The 18,716-nt window shown below is 45.0% G+C and overlaps 1 protein-coding gene across 1 annotated transcript in view; it reads left to right on the forward strand.

Moving 5' to 3' along the window:
* Positions 1–18,716, forward strand: part of POMT2 (protein O-mannosyltransferase 2) — a 331,358-nt gene that overhangs the window by 136,383 nt on the left and 176,259 nt on the right. The window contains exon 7 of the mRNA XM_069208415.1: positions 10,224–10,330. Within this exon, the coding sequence (XP_069064516.1) occupies positions 10,224–10,330 (107 nt within the window). The remainder of the gene's footprint in view (positions 1–10,223; positions 10,331–18,716) is intronic.

Raw genomic sequence — 18,716 nt, forward strand, 5'->3', positions numbered from 1 at the left:
TGATTTGCAGCTGCTCCGGCTCCTGTGCACTCTTCCAGGATTTCCTTTGTGCACAGCCAAGCCTGGGTCCCCGACACTCTAACCTGCAGTGCACGACCTCCTGAGTTGTCCTCCGCCGTCGTGGGACCTTCTTTTGTGACTTCGGGTGAGCTCCGGTTCACTCTTCTTCGTAGTGCCTGTTCCGGCACTTCTGCGGGTGCTGCCTGCTTCTGAGTGGGCTCCTTGTCTTGCTGGGCGCCCCCTCTGTCTCCTCACGCAGTTGGCGACATCCTGGTCCCTCCTGGGCCACAGCAGCATCCAAAAACCCTAACCGCGACCCTTGCAGCTAGCAAGGCTTGTTTGCGGCCTTTCTGCAGGGAAACACCTCTGCAAGCTTCTTCACGACGTGGGACATCCATCCTCCAAAGGGGAAGTTCCTAGTCCTCTTCGTCTTGCAGAATCCACAGCTTCTACCATCCGGTGGCAGCTTCTTTGCACCCACAGCTGGCATTTCCTGAGCATCTGCCCAGTCCCGACTTGAGTGTGACTCTTGGACTTGGTCCCCTTGTTCCACAGGTACTCTCGTCTGGAAATCCATCGTTGTTACATTGCTGGTGTTGGTCTTCCTTGCAGAATTCCCCTATCACGACTTCTGTGCTCTCTGGGGAACTTAGGTGCACTTTGCACCCACTTTTCAGGGTCTTGGGGTGGGCTATTTTTCTAACCCTCACTGTTTTCTTACAGTCCCAGCGACCCTCTACAAGGTCACATAGGTTTGGGGTCCATACGTTATTCGCATTCCACTTTTGGAGTATATGGTTTGTGTTGCCCCTATACCTATGTGCTCCCATTGCAATCTATTGTGACTATACATTGCTTGCACTGTTTTCTATTGCTATTACTGCATAATTTTGGTATTGTGTACATATATCTTGTGGATATTTGCTATCCTCATACTGAGGATACTCACTGAGATACTTTTGGCATATTGTCATAAAAATAAAGTACCTTTATTTTTAGTATATCTGTGTATTGTGTTTTCTTATGATATTGTGCAAATGACACCAGTGGTATAGTGGGAACTTTGCATGTCTCCTAGTTCAGCCTAAGCTGCTCTGCTAAGCTACCATTTTCTATCAGCCTAAGCTGCTAGACACCTCTTCTACACTAATAAGGGATAACTGGACCTGGTACAGAGTGTAAGTACCCCTTGGTACCCACTACAAGCCATGCCAGCCTCCTACAGTATGCAAACATTAAATGGCAGGAGAATAGGCAGTGCATGAACATCTACAACAGATTGTTAAAATCTACTGCTACAGTTAAGTTGCTTCTCAATTGTAACAATTAACTATACAAATACTTCTTGTGAATCTGGTAACTTGTTCTAGAGTATGAGGTTATAATGGACCACAGCTCACTGGCTGTTGGTTGTGGGCACACAGCCTAGCTCCTGAGACTGAAAACCAAGCATAGACAAACTCACACACTTAAATCTTCAACTTATTGAGTTGATAGAAGCAGTTTTTAACTACTGAGTTAACCTGTGAATAAGTGAAGCTGTCCCTTCCAGTACGACACTCTGATTCTTGACATCATCAGGTAATGGGAAATCAAAGCTAAATATTATAAGTTTTTTAAGAGTTGTACTCTAAGCCTTATCCTGAGCAACAAATATGATGATCTCTGCCTTGGTACTATGTAACACAAAGCAGCTGTTTATCATCCAGGACTGAACATTATGTCTGATACTTTTCCATGTCTGCCACTTGACTCGAATTGCCTGGAAACGTAACTCCTGGTAACAATTGGTTGCACTGAAATAATACAGATGAAATAACATTGAGCACACTAGGCTTGAAAATGGAGTCACAGTACAATACATAAGAAACTGTCATCAAAGAAAGGTGTCACATACCACTTACATACTTTACCCACTGCACACTGGGACACCCTCACAATATAGTTACGTGTCACTATCAGCACATTCATCAGTTGACATTTCCCACTCTGTGCCCAGAAATTTGTTGCAGAGTGCCCCCAAGCCTCCAGATCTGTTTGCAATTTAGCATCTGCTTGTGTACGTCAGATATGTGTTTCCTTAGCCAATGACCACTCTGAAACGTCTCTGACCCCCTAGGGACGATGTGGGAGCCTTAACTCCCATCCCGGGAATGGCAACTTGCCTTATAGGTAATACTGTAGCCAACTGCAAGATACAATATGCCATCTTGTGCTTTTTGGGATGAACAGCATTCCCCAGCAGAAAAAGCAGAGGGGTAAGTGTACAAGCCTCGGCAGTAGTCTGCTGCAGCCTATCCACCGTGATTAGCCAGAAAGCTCTTACATGTGAACATCCCCATGCTAAGTGAATAAAGTCAGCATCTACAGAACCACAGTGAGGACAGGCAGATGACCGCTCCAAATTAAATATATGCATGCCAGTGGGAGTCAAGTACGTATGATGCTAAAAATTAAAGTGAATCAACTTGAAGTGGGCATTGCAAGGCATCGTCTTCAATAACACACAGATCCTGGCTGAGTCCACCTCTAAAAATTGGCCCAAACATCTGTCTCCCAGGTCTACCCAAACTGTAGCCGCCCATGTACTACATCTGCCTGTGTTGCCTTGTACATAGGAAATAGATGGTGCAGCTGGGAAGGGCAACCAGATCTGTTTGCCTACTTTTCCTATGCCTGTGTAATATATCTCCAACCAGCTTGCAGCCCCCATCATGCCAGGCCTGGAACCACATGGCCCCCTCCAGCTGGTAGAATGGGGCCCACACCCAGAACGGCATTTCCCTAGGAAAGGGGGCCTTTTTAATCACCGCTCTGACTAATCTCTGCCAAATAGCAGCAGTCTGATGCACAATGTAAGGTGCATCAGGCGACACACCCAACCCCACCATCAACCTCACTGGGAATTCACCATCCCCCACCACTCCAGTGTTTTTTCCGAGTTGTCCCCTTCAGCTATCCATTTGGCTGTGTGCTGCGAAATATTATTATTCCAAATTCCCCAAGTCCACCATCTTCATACACCCTCATTAATGTGGTACGAGCCATTCTCCTTAGCTGACCTGCCCAAAACGAGTTCTGGATTATATACAAGCAACAAGGCAGAAGCTCCATCTTGGATACCACAGTTCTGCCCATGAGTGACAGTGGTAGAATGTTCCGAAAACATACAGAAGTGTGCTGAGAGTCAATCACTCGCTCAATTTTATGCTACAATTGCTTTTCCTTAGTATGCACCACCCTCACGCCAAGGTTTCGGAAGTGATCGAGCTCCCAGCGTAACCCCAGATCTGGCAGCTGTTCCACAGGGACCCCTACCAATGTCACCAGTGAGAACAACAGTGACTTCTTCTTGTTAATACTTAGACTGGACAAGTCACCAAAAGTCCCCAATAGCTGTAATTGCACAGCCAGAGACTCTCTGGGGGCATTTAGATAAACAGTGCATCATCAGCGTAAAGTGATATAACCAGACGGTGTGCCTTAGTTCTGTTCCCCAGACATGCATAACCTGGTGCACCTGACTGGCCAGTGAATCCATTGCCAAAGCACACAAGAGGGGTGATAGTGGGCACCCCTGTGTAGTTCAACGCGCAGAGTCCCAATGATCAGATCTATACTGTCCCACTCTGGCCCGCCCACCAGGACTAGTATAAAGCAGTTAAATCCAGGCCCGAAACCGAGGGCTGAAACCATATAACATGCATCACCTCTCAAAGATACCCCCAGTCCACCATACCAAAGCCTTTTCAGTACCAATTGAGGACAAGGCCATTTCCTCCTGCTCGCCTTTCACCTTGTGAAGCACATGCATCAGCTGCCACAGATTCATGGTCCTAGTGCGGCTGACTACAAAACTGCCTTGGTCAACATGCACAGGCCACTCATTACCAAGCTCAGATGAATGGGCAAAAGCTTACATAAGATCAGAGATGAGCATTGTGAGGGGGCTATATGAAGCTGGGTCTGACCCATCCCTACCTGTCTTAGACATCATGCACAAAAGGCATTCTCAAATCAAAGATGAAAGCACCCCCACCTCCAGGGCTTCCAATAATACCTCAAGCTGTTTTTGAGTCAATGCTTCTCAAAAGCCTTGATAAAATTCAGCCAGAAATCCATCCACCCCAGGAGCTTTATTCTAAAGTAATATCTTTAGAGCCGCTAAAAGCTCCTCTAGCGTGACATCCTCATCATGCTCTTCCACCATTGCCTTCCCCACCCTGGGAATCTCCAATGGTGCAAGTAAACCTGTATCCGATCCAGCGCACTATGGGTACCTCCACGATATAGCCCCTCCAAGTGGTGCTGATAAGTTGCCACAACTGCCTGCTATGAAGCCGCTACTGCACTATCTGCATCTGTCAGGTGGCGCACTGGAGGACTGCTGTTTTTCCTACGCAATAGCAAAGCCAAAGCCGAGAGCCTGGCAATTTATCTCCCTCCGATGCAGGCGCGCCGGCACTGTGTAAGTGTGTATGCATTTGATTTTTCAATTTCTCAGCAACACTGCGCTGAGCGTGCAGTTTGTCCCTCTGCGCGAGACAAATCCTGACACTGCAGTGCTGCCAAAGCGCTCTCATCCACCTGCAGTTCCCATTGCAGCTGTCTGCGCACCCCACAGGTCAACCCCCAAAAATTGACTCCTCATAACGGTCTTCATGGCTTCCCACTCGTTTGAACTGGATCCTATTGTGTCCAAATTAGTCTCCAAATATTCTGTCAATTTGTGCGATAGTACACATTGTGTAGTTTGTTCAGATATATACAACATCTGCCATTACATCCACCGGAAATCGCCATATCCGTGCATGTGCTTTTGCCCCCCTCTAGCAAATTCTTGGGGTATTGGTGAGTGATCTGATAAAAAACGAGCTGAAAGTTTCACCTACATCAGATTTCCCAGCGTTATGCCCACTACTAAGACCCTATCTAATCTGATGTATGTGTTATATGAGGACGAGTGGCAAGTAAATACTCTATCTAATGGTCTGAAAGCCCTCCAGGAGCCCCGAATTGCCTATTACGTCTCGTAGAACCAAGGCCATCTCTGGGTTTGTGACAGGCTTCGTGGGTAATCTTTCAATCTCCCCGTCTGATTCACAGTTGTAGTCCCCTTCGCACAAACGTGGGCCGTCCTGGTCCAGACCAAGACCTTCCTGAATCTTGAAGAAGAACTGGGGGTCCTCCATATTGGGAGCATATAAATTAATGATAGATATGGCCTTCCCATCCAGTTGACCATGTAGGACAACATACTTTCCTTCTACGTCAGCTTCCACATAGTTGGCAGTGAATGGGGCCCCCCCGGAGCTACCCATAGTAACGTGCCCCCAGCACACATCGAATAGGAGGATGATATATATGCCCTTTCCATTTCTTCATTACCTTTTCAACCTCTGTGTCATTGGGATGTGCCTCCTGGAGACAGACAATGTTCACTTTGCAACGTTTCAATAAGGATAACACCCTTTATCTTTTGACATATGTACCCTGTACCCAACCTCCCAGACATTCCAGGTAACTATCTTGAAGTTACTACTCCTGTGTACAAAACATTGATGTGTGGCGAGCTTCCTCAACTGCATTTGGTGAAAGCCTGACAATGCTGCAAAACGAAACTGAATAAATAACTAAAAAAGAATAGAACACCCCCCCCCCACCACTCCCGTACAGACATAATGTAACCATCATCCTATGTAGGTCCACCATAATATGTCAGGAAAGCATGTTATCCCTGACCTATCCAACAGGGCAGGGAAAGAACCCCAATTATTTGCCATTCCTCAGGTACTGTCTAGTCCGGAGCCAGTTAAAAATCCATACTCATGCCAAGTAGGTAGGAGTTATACCTCACCAATCAATGATCTGGGCTAAACACCACTAGCAACCTAGGCCATTTTCTTTTATGCTCCCCCCATTCCTCTAACAGATTATGATGAAAAGATTCAGACTGTGGCCTTACCAGGCACAGCATCAAACTGACAACCTTGTAACTGAGATGCTGCTATACAACAGGTCCACATGGGGCCCAGACAGTCAAGAGTCGGAATCCTCAGCAAGACTCAAACACCTCCACGCCCCTCCTCCCAATCAGCGCAAGATGCATATGTACCGTGAATAAAGCACTTCACTTGGGAACGTTACTCTTTAGTGAGTAGTCTTGCGATTCATGGAGCCCATCAATATAAGCCCTGGAGGGAGATACTAAATCTGGATGAAGGAGAAGATTCAAGCTCTATTTTGTTAAACCATTATGGCTGAACTTCCCGGATATTCCATCCTTTAACCCTTAAGCTTGCTTGCTTTATCTATCTGTCTATCTGTATCTGTCTGTCTGTCTATCTATCTATCTATCTATCTATCTATCTATCTATCTATCTATCTATCTATCTATCTACTTGTCTATCTATCTACTTGTCTATCTTTGTGTGTGTGTGTATGTATATATATATATATATATATATATATACACACACACACACACACACACACACACACACACACACACACACACACACACATATATATTCACTTAAAAAAACAAAGGTTACAGGGACATTATAGTTAGGCTCACATTTGAAACGTACAAAACCATATAAATTCAGCAGTTAGAGTTAATTCAAGTAACTATGACTCGTGCCCTAAGGTAACTATAACTCATGCCCCTGCCATGCACAGATTTCTCATCAATAATTTTATTGCAAATGTTGCGAGATAATATCAGTGATGTCATAGAAGATGTCATGACTGATGTAATATATGAGGCAATCAGTAGAGCACGGTGAGGGTGCGAGTTATAGTTACCCGAGGTCCCAGTCGGCTCTTGGCATGGAAATGCAGCTCCCTACATGTGAGAGCAATACTTTCATCTCTTTCCATGCTAACAGTTTTGTAGGCAGGGAAAGAGATGACTACTCCACTTCCAGCAAGCAGGAGCATCTTGATGGCTCCTGCTTGCTGAAAGCAGAGTGTTTGCTTTTGCTTGGCGGGACCTGTCACAGCTCCCACCAAGCAAACATCTATCTCGTGAGGGTGGGCACTTCGGGAGCAAGCAGGAGCCGGTCCTGTGAGGGGGCAGTCCCCAGGGCCATAAATGGCTTCAAGAAGGGGGCACTCTGGTGCCCCCTTCCTTGCTTTAGCACAGGCCGGCCCTGGGGAGGTGGTGGTGGTCCCTGGGGCCGTATATGGCCCGGGAGGGGGGCCGCACGGTCCACTCCCTATTTTAAAATTATTACTTAGTCCCTGAGAGGTGGTGGTCCCCAGGGCCCCCGGGGATCCTTGCGGACACCCACCTTTCCGTGAATTTTAACCCTTGGGACGTGGTGGTCTCCGGGGTTTCTGAAAGTCCTAGGAGGGGTATGGGGTCCATGCACCCCCTCTCTTTTTAAAAAAAAATCCCGGGTGGTGGTGGTGGTTACAGGGGCCTGGGTGGGCCGCATGGCCCGCCCTTCATATTTTTTTATTGCAGCCTAGAGGAGGTGGTGCTCCCCGGGCGCTTAACAAAGCCCTTGGAGGGGGACCCCGTGCAGCCCCTCCATTTTTCTTTTTTTAATGTTCCTGCACCTGGGACCTGCCCCACCTGGTGGCTACGTTTAGAACAAACCGGGGAGAACATATATATATATTTTTTTTTTTCTAGCAGATCAACCAGATTTTATGGAAAAAGTTTTATAAAAATGCTTTTTTGCCCTGGCGGGGGCCCTGTGGGACCCTAGCACCTGGGCTAGGGGGGTCAGGGTATTCTTACTCTTCCCCCTTTTATTTTGTTTTTCATTTTCTTTTGGGACTCGGCCGTAGCGGAGTCCCAGAATGGCTGCCAACACTTCCTGGTTCAGATGTTGACAGCCAATAAGAACTTAGCATGAAATCTCCAGGATCCACAGAACCTCGGCCTCCCTATATATCTATTTTTTTTTCCCTTTAATATCTTTAAAACTACACCAAATCACAAAAAGTATGCTTTCTGGACCAAAAGCTAGCTTTCTGCCAAATTTGATGTCATTCATTCCGGCGGTGGGATCTGTAGTCGTGTTCAAAATCCCTTTGGGAAAATTAGTTTTGGGACCACCCCTCTTTTTCTCAGGCCCCCACTTAATGGATCACCGCAACATTTTTAAGACAGCAGCTGAACTGACTTTCGTATTCGTTTTTAAAATTTCATGACAATTCGTCAAAGAGGGTCAAAGTTATTGGCAAAACAAAAAACACTTTTCCTATGGAAACCAAGTCCTAACTATAACTACCTTCTAGTGACCAGAAGTAGGTAATATATATTTAACTTTTTCCATTGTGTTGTATTTTTCTATTTCTGTTTTTTAGAAGGAAGTTTTGATGGGGTTCAATTGTCCCACCTTAAAAGAAACATGAATAGGGTACTTGTGTATTCAGATCTTTTTCTACATTAAAGTATTGAACAATCAAAATATTTCTCTCCTCTGTTTTGTGAATTGGATAACATGAATTGCAAACTTAATTAATAGATTTATTTGATGTACACGGAGCACTGTTATTGGTTTTGATGCTGTGCTGGTTATCCCAGCACTTTATGAGGATATCGTTCAGGGTACACCGCATTGGTGAGTTACGGAGCAAATGGACATCAATGGACACTGTCTCAGTTTTAAGCTTCAGTGATGTACGGGACCCGCCAGGAGCTCAGCACAAGATGATTTCCCTTCACACTCTGGGGAAGCAGCAATCCGGTTTAAATCCCTCCAAGGCCCAATCCTGTGTAAAGATCAGCTGGAATGGCTGGCAGGGAGTAGTGTACTGGGTAATGGCATTACGGAATGAGCCCTTCGATGCCTTTCTTTGCCCCCTGTTATGCAGGCAGGAGCTCAACACCTCTCCTCCTCTGTGTGCTGGCTACCCGTCACCAGCAGGCAGGCGGTGCAATATGAGTTCTGACCATGTGTCACACTCCCCCATGTAGGCTTAAGGAACACATGTCTACAGGATTGGGGTTTTGGAGTGGGGCCTTGCCAAGAATAGCGACCAATTGCAGCAACCCCGGGCTGGGTTCCCTTACTGTTGGTACCGCCAAAGGGGGGCCCGCCCAGCCCCTTCACTCCTGAAGGTCTTGCTGCGTAGACACTCCCCTCTCATCTGCCCCAAAGCAGCCAAACATTCCCAAACCTCCAGGTTACATCAAATTGTTCTAGGCACAATGTGCACCGTGCAGTGTTCTCCAGGCGTTCCCCGCACCTGCCACCCGGTGCAGGCCCACTTGCTCCACTGCTGTCTCTCCTGGGGCTAGCCACATCCACTACCCATGCAGAGCCTCCAGTGCATGCCACAGGCTCACTCTAGGTCTGCGGGCCTCAAGGATCGGCAGGAGATCTTCAGTCGCGGGCCCCGTAGCCTCCAAGATGGTGGCCAGACACGGCGGCCACGAACCGTGCTCCCTGCACCACTGTTGCTACCAAGGGCTACCCACCCAGCCTGTCTGACCTTAGAGCCAGCCTGCTGCTGGACCATAGCCAGCACAGAGCCCTACACAGGCCCCCACGCGATTCAGTCATCGGAGTCACTTCTTTCCTGTTTGCCCCAGCTCCAGCCGGCCAGAGAAAGGGAGCCATTCAGGCCGCTTTTCTGGCACTTGGGATGTCTGCAGCCCCTGGCGATCTTGTGTCTTCTTCCCCGGCCTCACTGCTAGGGCAAGATCTGCAGTGCCACCCAGGCTCCCCGGTAGGGCAGATCCAGACTCAGTCACGCCCCGTGATCTAGCTAGACCATGGCAGTGCAGTCCCAGGGCACAGCTCCTCAGTAGGTGCCACATGCAGTCTGATTCTATGCTGCTCCCTTGTTGTAAAGAAATTTAGTGAGCGCAGTTAGAATGGTAATTGGACGACAATTGGCCAGATCTGTAGCAGGATGATAGCTTTCTTCAGCAGTAGCAGTGTTACCAAGCCTGCTTTCCAAATGTTGGACACTACTTCCTCTTGATAGAGGGAGTCACTTCTTGTTACCTTTTGATTTTCTCCTCCTCCTTGTCATCCCCTTCTCTCTCATTTTCACATTCCACCTAGCAAATTCTGGCAATGCTGGGGGTCCTGTGGCATGCATATAATATCATGTGATATTTTTAAGATATCTATAATCCATAGCTATGCAATAATTAATCTCTTCTTTAATAATACGGAGATGGGGAGCTTACAGACATTCCTGTACTAATGAATATCTTATGGTTATTGGGGTTAATGCTTTTTCCTTCTCTTCAGGTAACTGTGGGGAAACACTTCTTAGCCCGTGTGCTTGGCCTGATTGTGCTGCCACTCCTCATCTATGCTGCATTATTCGCCATTCATTTTGCTGTGCTGAATCAGAGGTACTTTCTGTCAATGTCTTCTATAGCCATTTTACCTGTGCATATTAAAGTGCAAGTGTATTCTTTAGAACAAGTGAACTCAAGTAGCCAGCAATATAGAGTTTTTATGCCACATCTTTACAAAGTACTACTTGTACATTTTGCTGGATAGAATCTCTCTTGTGTCAAATCTTTACCCAGCGTATGAATCCATGAAAGGCACCAACACCTGAGATCTAATATTATTATATTATTGTTTAGTCACTTTATGGCCGTTGCCTGGAAGGACTTTTATGCTGTTTCTGTGATGACATGACACCGTAATATAGTTATATCAAGGGAAATGCTTTGGCAGTTGGATGATGTTACAAAGCTATGAGGTAATGTTCTACTAAACTTAACTGAAACCATGAGTTACTTTTGTCAGCTGCATACGTGAGTTCCACAGTAATCCACTTAAAGCATAGGGCAATAGTCCGATTCCTATGCCTGTTCCTGTTCTGCCTTTTTGTTTGTATTTTCTAAGGCATTAGAGGCAATCTTAGTGAGATGTCAATATAGTTATGTTTTATTCAAACTTGGATGACTAATTGAGCAAAACTTGTGTTCATTGAAAAGTAATGTAGAAAGCATCTAAAATGTGCTGAAAGCATGCAAAACCACATGCTATTATGGTCTGCAGATATAAAACAAGAAATTAATAATCTCGAAATTTCAAGGCAACTAATGGTATAAAGTATTTCAGGACATAAGGAGAATAAAAGAGGATAGATTGCCATGTAGATGCACAGAAGAAAACTATTCAGCCTCAAAGAATCTCTATTTCAGCAACCAGATGGAGATACTCTCTTCTGTGCTCCTTAGATTATTGCTTTGTGTCGTCTTGAATGTCAAGTTTCCCATCAGGCAGCTGCAGAAATCACCAGCAGATCAAGGGTGATAGATAAAAGGAGATTTGGAGCAAACTGAGTGCCTCTGAAGTTGTTCTACAGGTGGTACTGGAAGGAGAACGTGTTAAGGACATTTCCTTTACAGGAATGTCTTTTCCTATCTTTGATCGTGAGACACACCTTCATGACCATTTGGAGGGCTCACAAGAAATAAATCTCAGCTCAAGGAAAATTGTCATCAAGGCAGTAGTTGAACCATATAAAAAGGGCATAGCTAAGAGCAGCCTACTTAATTCTGAAATGCATTTCTCTCTCTATAATATTGAGCTCCACCATGATCCAGACAGACTATTCACAACTATGTATTTGAACAGAGAGTAAACAAGATCCAGAACTCTTTGGAAGGTGGCACACAAAACTGGCACATGCTTATTCTGAATTTACACTTTATAATACATTTTTAGGTCTTTAAAATACCAAGATAGGTCATTCGGACCAGCGGGTGTAGCCTCCTCTTAGCAAATTAGTTACCACCCCAACTAGGGGTGAGGGGGGAGCTATCTCATCAATGGTTGCAAGCGCAATTGGTATCACAAACTATTAATGCAAATAGTTTCTTAATAGAAAATTACATGGGTAGGCTCCTTTGATGGCCCCTCCTATTTGCGATTGGAAGGGTCAACATGGACTTTTAAAACATCCTGCTCTTTAAAACGCTATTGGATGTTAAAAGCCCATTTGCTGTTGCAAACCCTGTGCTTTTTACATCTGGACCTAAGTAACTGTTCCTGAAAGGAGCAGTAGATCCAGAACCTTTGTCAGAGATTAGAAAGGGTTCTATTCAAAATATATTCTTATTCCCTAGAAGAGAAAAGGCTTGATTCCGATTTTAGATCTACATTTTCTCGACAAATTTCTATAGACCAAGGTTCAAAATCGCAGCTCTCTGGCAGATATTGTAGGCCTCTCAGGAACAGGATACATTTGTCTCACAAGATCTTCATTATATGTAATTCCATATTTGCATCAAGAATTGCCATAAATAAGTTCTGAGATTTGTAATAAGGGGTGAACACTTCCAGTTTGCTGTTCTTCCCTTTGGCTTGTATCAGCCCCAAAAGACTTAGTGGCCCATTTGCATCAGCAGGGCCTTTGTGTCTTGTCTTAAGCAGACAACTGGTCATGCCATACTTTAAAATGATCGTTTTGTACCATTACTGTTTTTCTAGGATCAGCAAGACATCTTGCCTGCAGCTTTCCCATAGTCTGCAATTCATAAGAGTGATCCTGGACACATATCTCTCTGCAGACATGTTCTCCTCTTCTGAAAGTGCAGCTTATTCACCAAATCTGTTTCAGATGTCTTGCATCTTCCAGTCTCCTCGTGCCTGCTTGTAAATTAGACCTATCCAACGAGAGCTATATTATAAGTGGAACCAATATAATGGTCACTTGTTGGATTTGATATTTTATATTCCTGATCTGGCTTCTGCATTTCATTGGTTTGTCACCTCCAACAAGAAAATGGAAACCTTAAGACCTCCTTGGCTTCAAGTTGTAGTTGTTACAAATGCATATCTCCTAGGTTAAAGGTCTCACACAGAGAGCGACTGAGAAAGCCAATTGTGGTCAAAAATAGGATAAACATAAATGAATTGGAGCTGAGATCAGTATGGCTAACTTTAAAGACTTTTCTCCCACTGTAAGAACACCTTTCAGAGGTCCACGAGGCATGCAGGGGCTACTGGACTCAACCGTATTGGTTGAGGCCTTTTACTTCTGATGTCGCGAGGCCTGACCTACTATGCATCCTGCTCAACTGGGTAGTATACCCCTTCTGCACTTGACGTTCAGTGGTAGCTGTCGATGAGAAGTCGAGGCTCCCTGGGGTTGGGGAGATATAGATACAGCCCAGTGACCATGCCTCATTACTTGAAGTGTAGACAGTACGAACAGTAAATCAATGTCCAGTCAAAAACTTAGTATTCTATTTCTAACTCTACACATACAAAGGAATAGGGCATTCAGAAGCAACAACACAATCCCTCTTGAGGTCAGGGCTCTAGTAGTTGTCAGGCAAATCCCTGTCCCACCCTCCATAGTGTAGTTTTTCAGGGTTATTCTATATTCACTTATGACTGCATCAGGAAAAGCAAATCATTGGCCATACTCAAGAATTTCCTTTCGACTCTTCATGGTTTCACTCAAGTGTCTGTGGTTTTGCAGCACCTTTAACAGTGAATCACCCTGGGCCCCAAAGTCCCGGTTTCAGTCTTACCCGCTCCGGGGGTGTGGTAGTGTTCAGCAGTACAGCGAGCGTCCTCTTCCCAACTTCGGATCCTGTATGGCGAGGTCAGGCTACTCGCAATGGAAGCGGCAGCACCTACAGGTGCAGGTTCTTCCTGTCGAGCAGCGCACTCAGTCAGTTTCCGGTCATCAGAGCTGCTTCCGCTCAGCAGACATAAAAGGTAAGTTGCTCTCCCCCTAACAACGAAGAGAAGTCTCTGGGTCCCAACTGGAGCTCCAACTGCAGCGTCCTCAGAAGAATCTGCTATCCTTGGAAAAACAGTCAGGTGCAGTTGGTGTGCTAGACTCGCTGGTCATAGCAGTAAGTCTCTTGTCTGGACCAAAACCCAAACAGGTGGCAACAGCAAAACCAGCAGCCCTTTCTGGCACACAGGGTTGCCATATGCCTTGCTATCGGACACATTCTTCAGGGCTACTGCCATGAAAAAGCTTCAGCCCAGTTAAGTTCACCGGTGGCACATTCTGGCATACGGGGTCACATCAGCATGGTGTTTCAGGCCTGGTGCTTCCCGCACGGCACACTTCAAACAGCTAAGAACATGGCAGCCCCTTCCTGGCATACTGGTGTTGTCTGACTATTCCTGCACACGGACAAAGAGCCAGTCGGTGCGCAGCCACTCTTCTCATACCTCGCTCAGGTATTCATTTTGGCAGGGCTTCCCACTGGTCCTTGCTCCCCTCCCAAGCTCTCCTCTTCCTCACAGGGCACACTGGTCTTCGCAAGCAGGAAAGCAATGGTGCTCCAGGCTCCAGGGCAGGTGGCCTTGGGTTCCCTGGGTGATGTCCTGCTTCCATTCCAAGCTAAAACCTCAATTTTTTAACATGTTACAGCTTACAATTCATTCAATATACAGATATAGTCAACAGGATGTCTTGCTTTACTCATAAGAAAAGTTTTCCTTGCAGTTTTATCCTGTGACAACCCATTTCATTTAAACAATTTCCAATAACTCTATTGCCCTTTGAGTGGCAGTGATAATCATATTCATACTGTGGGGTAACTACTGCATTTTCATTAAAGGGAGACTGATCCTCAAAATCAAGAATAATGGCATTTTTAGCTTTGCTTTGAAGTACCCATAAAACATTTTGGATTCTCACATGAATCACAGTTTCTTTTCCTTCATTCATTCTGAATCTGATCTCCCAAGCTGAAATGTCCTTTATTACATTAGACATTCCAAGCCCTAAGTCATTAGACATGAATTCATTCTTCTATTTTTCCAATGATGGCAAAGTCCTTTTCTTTAAATAGTGTAATAAGACCTGTTCATTTGCAGTGCTTAGAAATGGCAGGAATGTGATATGAAGTGCTATAAAAAGAGTATTGTGAAATATTACTATTGTCAAAGCAATACACTTACAGAATAATAATTTCCTTCAGTTTGCTTGTTAGGTCACTTTGCAGTAGGCTCGAGGCTCATTCCACAATAGAAAAGGCAGCCGCTATTGCCCTCTTGAGAAATTTCCTAATCTTTGAAACTTACATTCAGCAACCTGAAGATTGTTTAATGCTTTTGACACTGATTCGAGAAGATATGCCTTAATAGGCCTCTCTGACACTTGGTTGCATGATTTGATTCTCACCCTTTTGTGATGCTTATATACAGCTTCAGCATTTTAAAAATTGTATGTATATGTTATTCATCTGTCGGAGACTTCTAGTTGCACATTCCTTACCTTTGAATAGATACCCAGGCAATACCATCCCAAGAGATGAGCCTGCAAACCAAGTTCATACTAGAAAGTCCTGCAGGACCGAATGGGCACAGTGCCCGTCTATACAGAACTGACTGTCATGGAAGTGGTGTTTGGTAAATGTGTGCTGAGATGCCTATGTTGCCGCCTGACAGATGTCAGGGACTGGAACTCTGCATGCTAAAGCATTGGTCACAGCTTTAGCTCGGGTAGAATGAGCACGCCACCCCTCAGGGGGTTGCTTTTTGGCCTATGCACTGAAGATCTTAATGCAGAGTACGACTCATCTGGAGATGGTCTTCTTCTGCACTGCCCGACCTTTCTTTGCACTCACATAACCTACAAAGAGTTGGTCATCCACACAGAACTCTTGTACGATGAAGGTAGAACACCAAAGCTATTTTCGGGTCCAGGTGGTGGAGTCTCTCCTCTTCCTTAAAAGGATGTGGGGGTGCATAAAACGTGGGCAAGGCCTACATGAAAGGGCGTAACCACTTTAGGCAGAAAGAAAGTCCTAGCACTAAGTTTGTCAGGATAGATGGAAAAGTAAAAATGACTTACCTTTGATAATGCCCTATCTGGTAGAGACAATATCTAGATGCAGATTTCTTACCAACTCACCTAAGCTCCCCACTCTGCAAACTGATTTCTAGAGACAAGGACTTCCCTTTCAGGGGCCTTAGTTTTGACTCAGCAGTAGTCAGTTTCTTTATGGCTCTGCGCTTCTGGCGTGGAAAGTTGTGAAATGAAATTTAGGTCCGCGCACCAAGGTAGTGCCTATATAGGAACCAAGATGTCCTATTTGGCGCGGATGCTGCCGCCTTCGGACACAGAGACGATTGATGCCACCTAACTGCGCGCAGGGGTACTGCTCACGAAAATCTTCCATATCCATTCTGACTCCTGTGGAGAAGTCAGAGATAAGGAATCTGCAACTAGGTATTGTCTCTACCAGATAAGGCATTACAGAAGGTAAGTAACTTGTTCTAAAGTGCAAACTTTGCCAAAATGGAGCACAGCAATGTACATAGTCAAATATGATTATAAACTCAAGTAGGTGAGAAAGGTGAGTTGTGGACAGTTAATGAATTGCTGTAGGTTATTTAAGAGATCAGTCTTCAGCTATTTCCTAAACTAGAGCAGTGTTGGGCTGGTCTAGATTGATGCTGGGATGTTGTTCTAGATCATGGTTGTACAGATGGAAAAGGCCTGCTGCCTTACTTTTTTCTTTATTACATTTCTTAATCTGGAGCTTGATGGTGTCCTGCTGTGGGTGTGCCGAGAACCACCAGAGATGGTGAGCTTGTCTGGAAAAATAAGAGGGGTTGTTGGTCGTGATAGCTTTGTAAATGATGCAGCTGGTCTTGACAATGGTACAGGCTGGCAAGGGGAGGCATAGGAGTTCCATGAGGTAGGAGTGATTTTGTCATATATCTTAAGGCCTTGGGTGAGACCTGCTGCTGCAGCATGCAGGATGCCCTAAATTGGCGCCATTAGGGAGTCTGGGAGGCCACAGAGCAGGGCATTATCATCCATATGCCAAACTACGAGTGCTTAAATAGCAGTTCTGAAGTTGCTTTCTGGAAGACATGGACTATCTTTCTTTAGAAGAGAGAGCTGGTACAAGGCTGTCTTTATTTTATTGGCTATGTGTACTCTGAGGATAAGGGTGGTGTCCAGAGTGTACACAAATGACTTGGCATTTGGTGAAAGTTGAGGTTCAGATCGAGTCAGGTATGTACTTTTTCTTGTTCTCTGATCTTGTCAAATAACAGGAATTTTGTTGTGATTGGGTTGAGTTTCAGGTAAGCATTGACATCGAGGTCTGGAGGAATCCGAGGATACTTCAAAGCAGGGTTGCGTATCATCATCATTCATTTGAATCTTTATGGAGATGGTACGGAACGCTGGAAGACTACACAGGTGATAGCGATTTTTTTTGTGACCTCTAGATGAACTTTACCTTGAGTGAAGATGTAACGTGGTATTTTCAGTTAAATGTTTTTTTTATAGTATGTAAATTAAATTGCCAATGGTTCTGTTAAATAAAATCAATATTGTATCTATTCATTGCTTGGGCTGGTCCTGATCCTACACATAGACAGACATATTTATGTTTTTATTTAACTGGAGAGGACAGCCATGACACAGAACTAGAATTAAAATCAAATACATTTTCTGTTTTTCTGAATAGGGGCCATGCCTTTTCCCTTACCTTCGCAAAACAAATAGGGCAAGAGAGAGAAACAATTAGAAGACAGGATATATTTTGACATGTTCCTGTTTCAGGGGAACTTTCCAAGTGGAGACCAGAGTTTGTCTGCTTATTTCTCCCTGTTTGTATTGCACTTTTATAGATCAGTATTTTTTATTGCTATTTCAAAGAAGCAACCACATTTTTGGTGCCTACAACCTGGAGGCTGACAGACATTATCAGACAGCTTTAAAATATGCATCTCTTCTTCACACTCTTCCCCCAAACAACCCAACACATTAAAACTAAATTGAGACTGCTAAGCAGTAACGAGTGTCTCATTTTACTACTGCATAAATGCCTACTATTCCCTTCACAGACATTGGGGTTCAGGGGAGAATCTACTTGACTTCGATCCACAGGCAAGCTGAAAAAATAATGTTTGTCCATCGTTATTGATGAAGACTGTGGCAATTCATTGATTGGTTGACTGGGACCTGTGTGTCTGAAGAGGACTGCATAGCCCGATAAGGGCATAGAACGCCATGTCACACTTAGGGCAGATGTGAGGACATTGTCGGTGATGTGTTGGCAGCTCTGGGCCTGTGCGGCTCACACTTTCTTTGAACCTTAGCAGTAGGAGGTTTGATAGCCTTTGTGAATGAGACTGTGCCGTTTTGAATGGTTCAGTTCAAGGGTGCACCAGGTGGCGATGTTGATCTTGAAGGACTTCAGGGAGGACTTCAGCGTGTCCTTAAGTCACTTCTTTTGTCCTTCATAGGAGCGCTTTCCCATAGTGGGTTCTCTGTAGAAAATCTGTTTGGGGAAGAGCTCATCCAACATTCTGACAACATGCCCAGCCCATCTGGTCTGGGCTTTCATCAGCAATGTATAAACTGATGGCAAACTTGCTGTGGAAATGACTACAGTATCCAGCACTTTGCACTGCCATCTGATTCTCAGAAGCTTGCGGGACAGGACATGTGGAAGTGATTGAACTGCTGCATATGACTTAGGTAGACAGTCCACGTCTCGCAAGTGTACAGCACAGCAGAGTTGGAAGCACCAGTGCTTGGTAGACTTTCAACTTTCTTGATAATGAAAAACCTCAACATCTCAGCTTCGTTTGTAGGCTGATCCCTCAACATTCCCAATCTGCCAAAACCTTACACAGTTCTGCAGTTTACTTCAGCATCAATTGGCACTGCATCTTACTACTGCATAAATGCCTACTAGTCCCTTCCCAGTCACTGAGGTACATGGGAGAATCTTCTTGACCTTGAACCACAGGCAAGCTGAAGAAATAGTATTTGCCTAA

The sequence above is a fragment of the Pleurodeles waltl genome, chromosome 9 (assembly GCF_031143425.1).
Source record: "Pleurodeles waltl isolate 20211129_DDA chromosome 9, aPleWal1.hap1.20221129, whole genome shotgun sequence".
NCBI classification, from domain to species: domain Eukaryota; kingdom Metazoa; phylum Chordata; class Amphibia; order Caudata; family Salamandridae; genus Pleurodeles; species Pleurodeles waltl.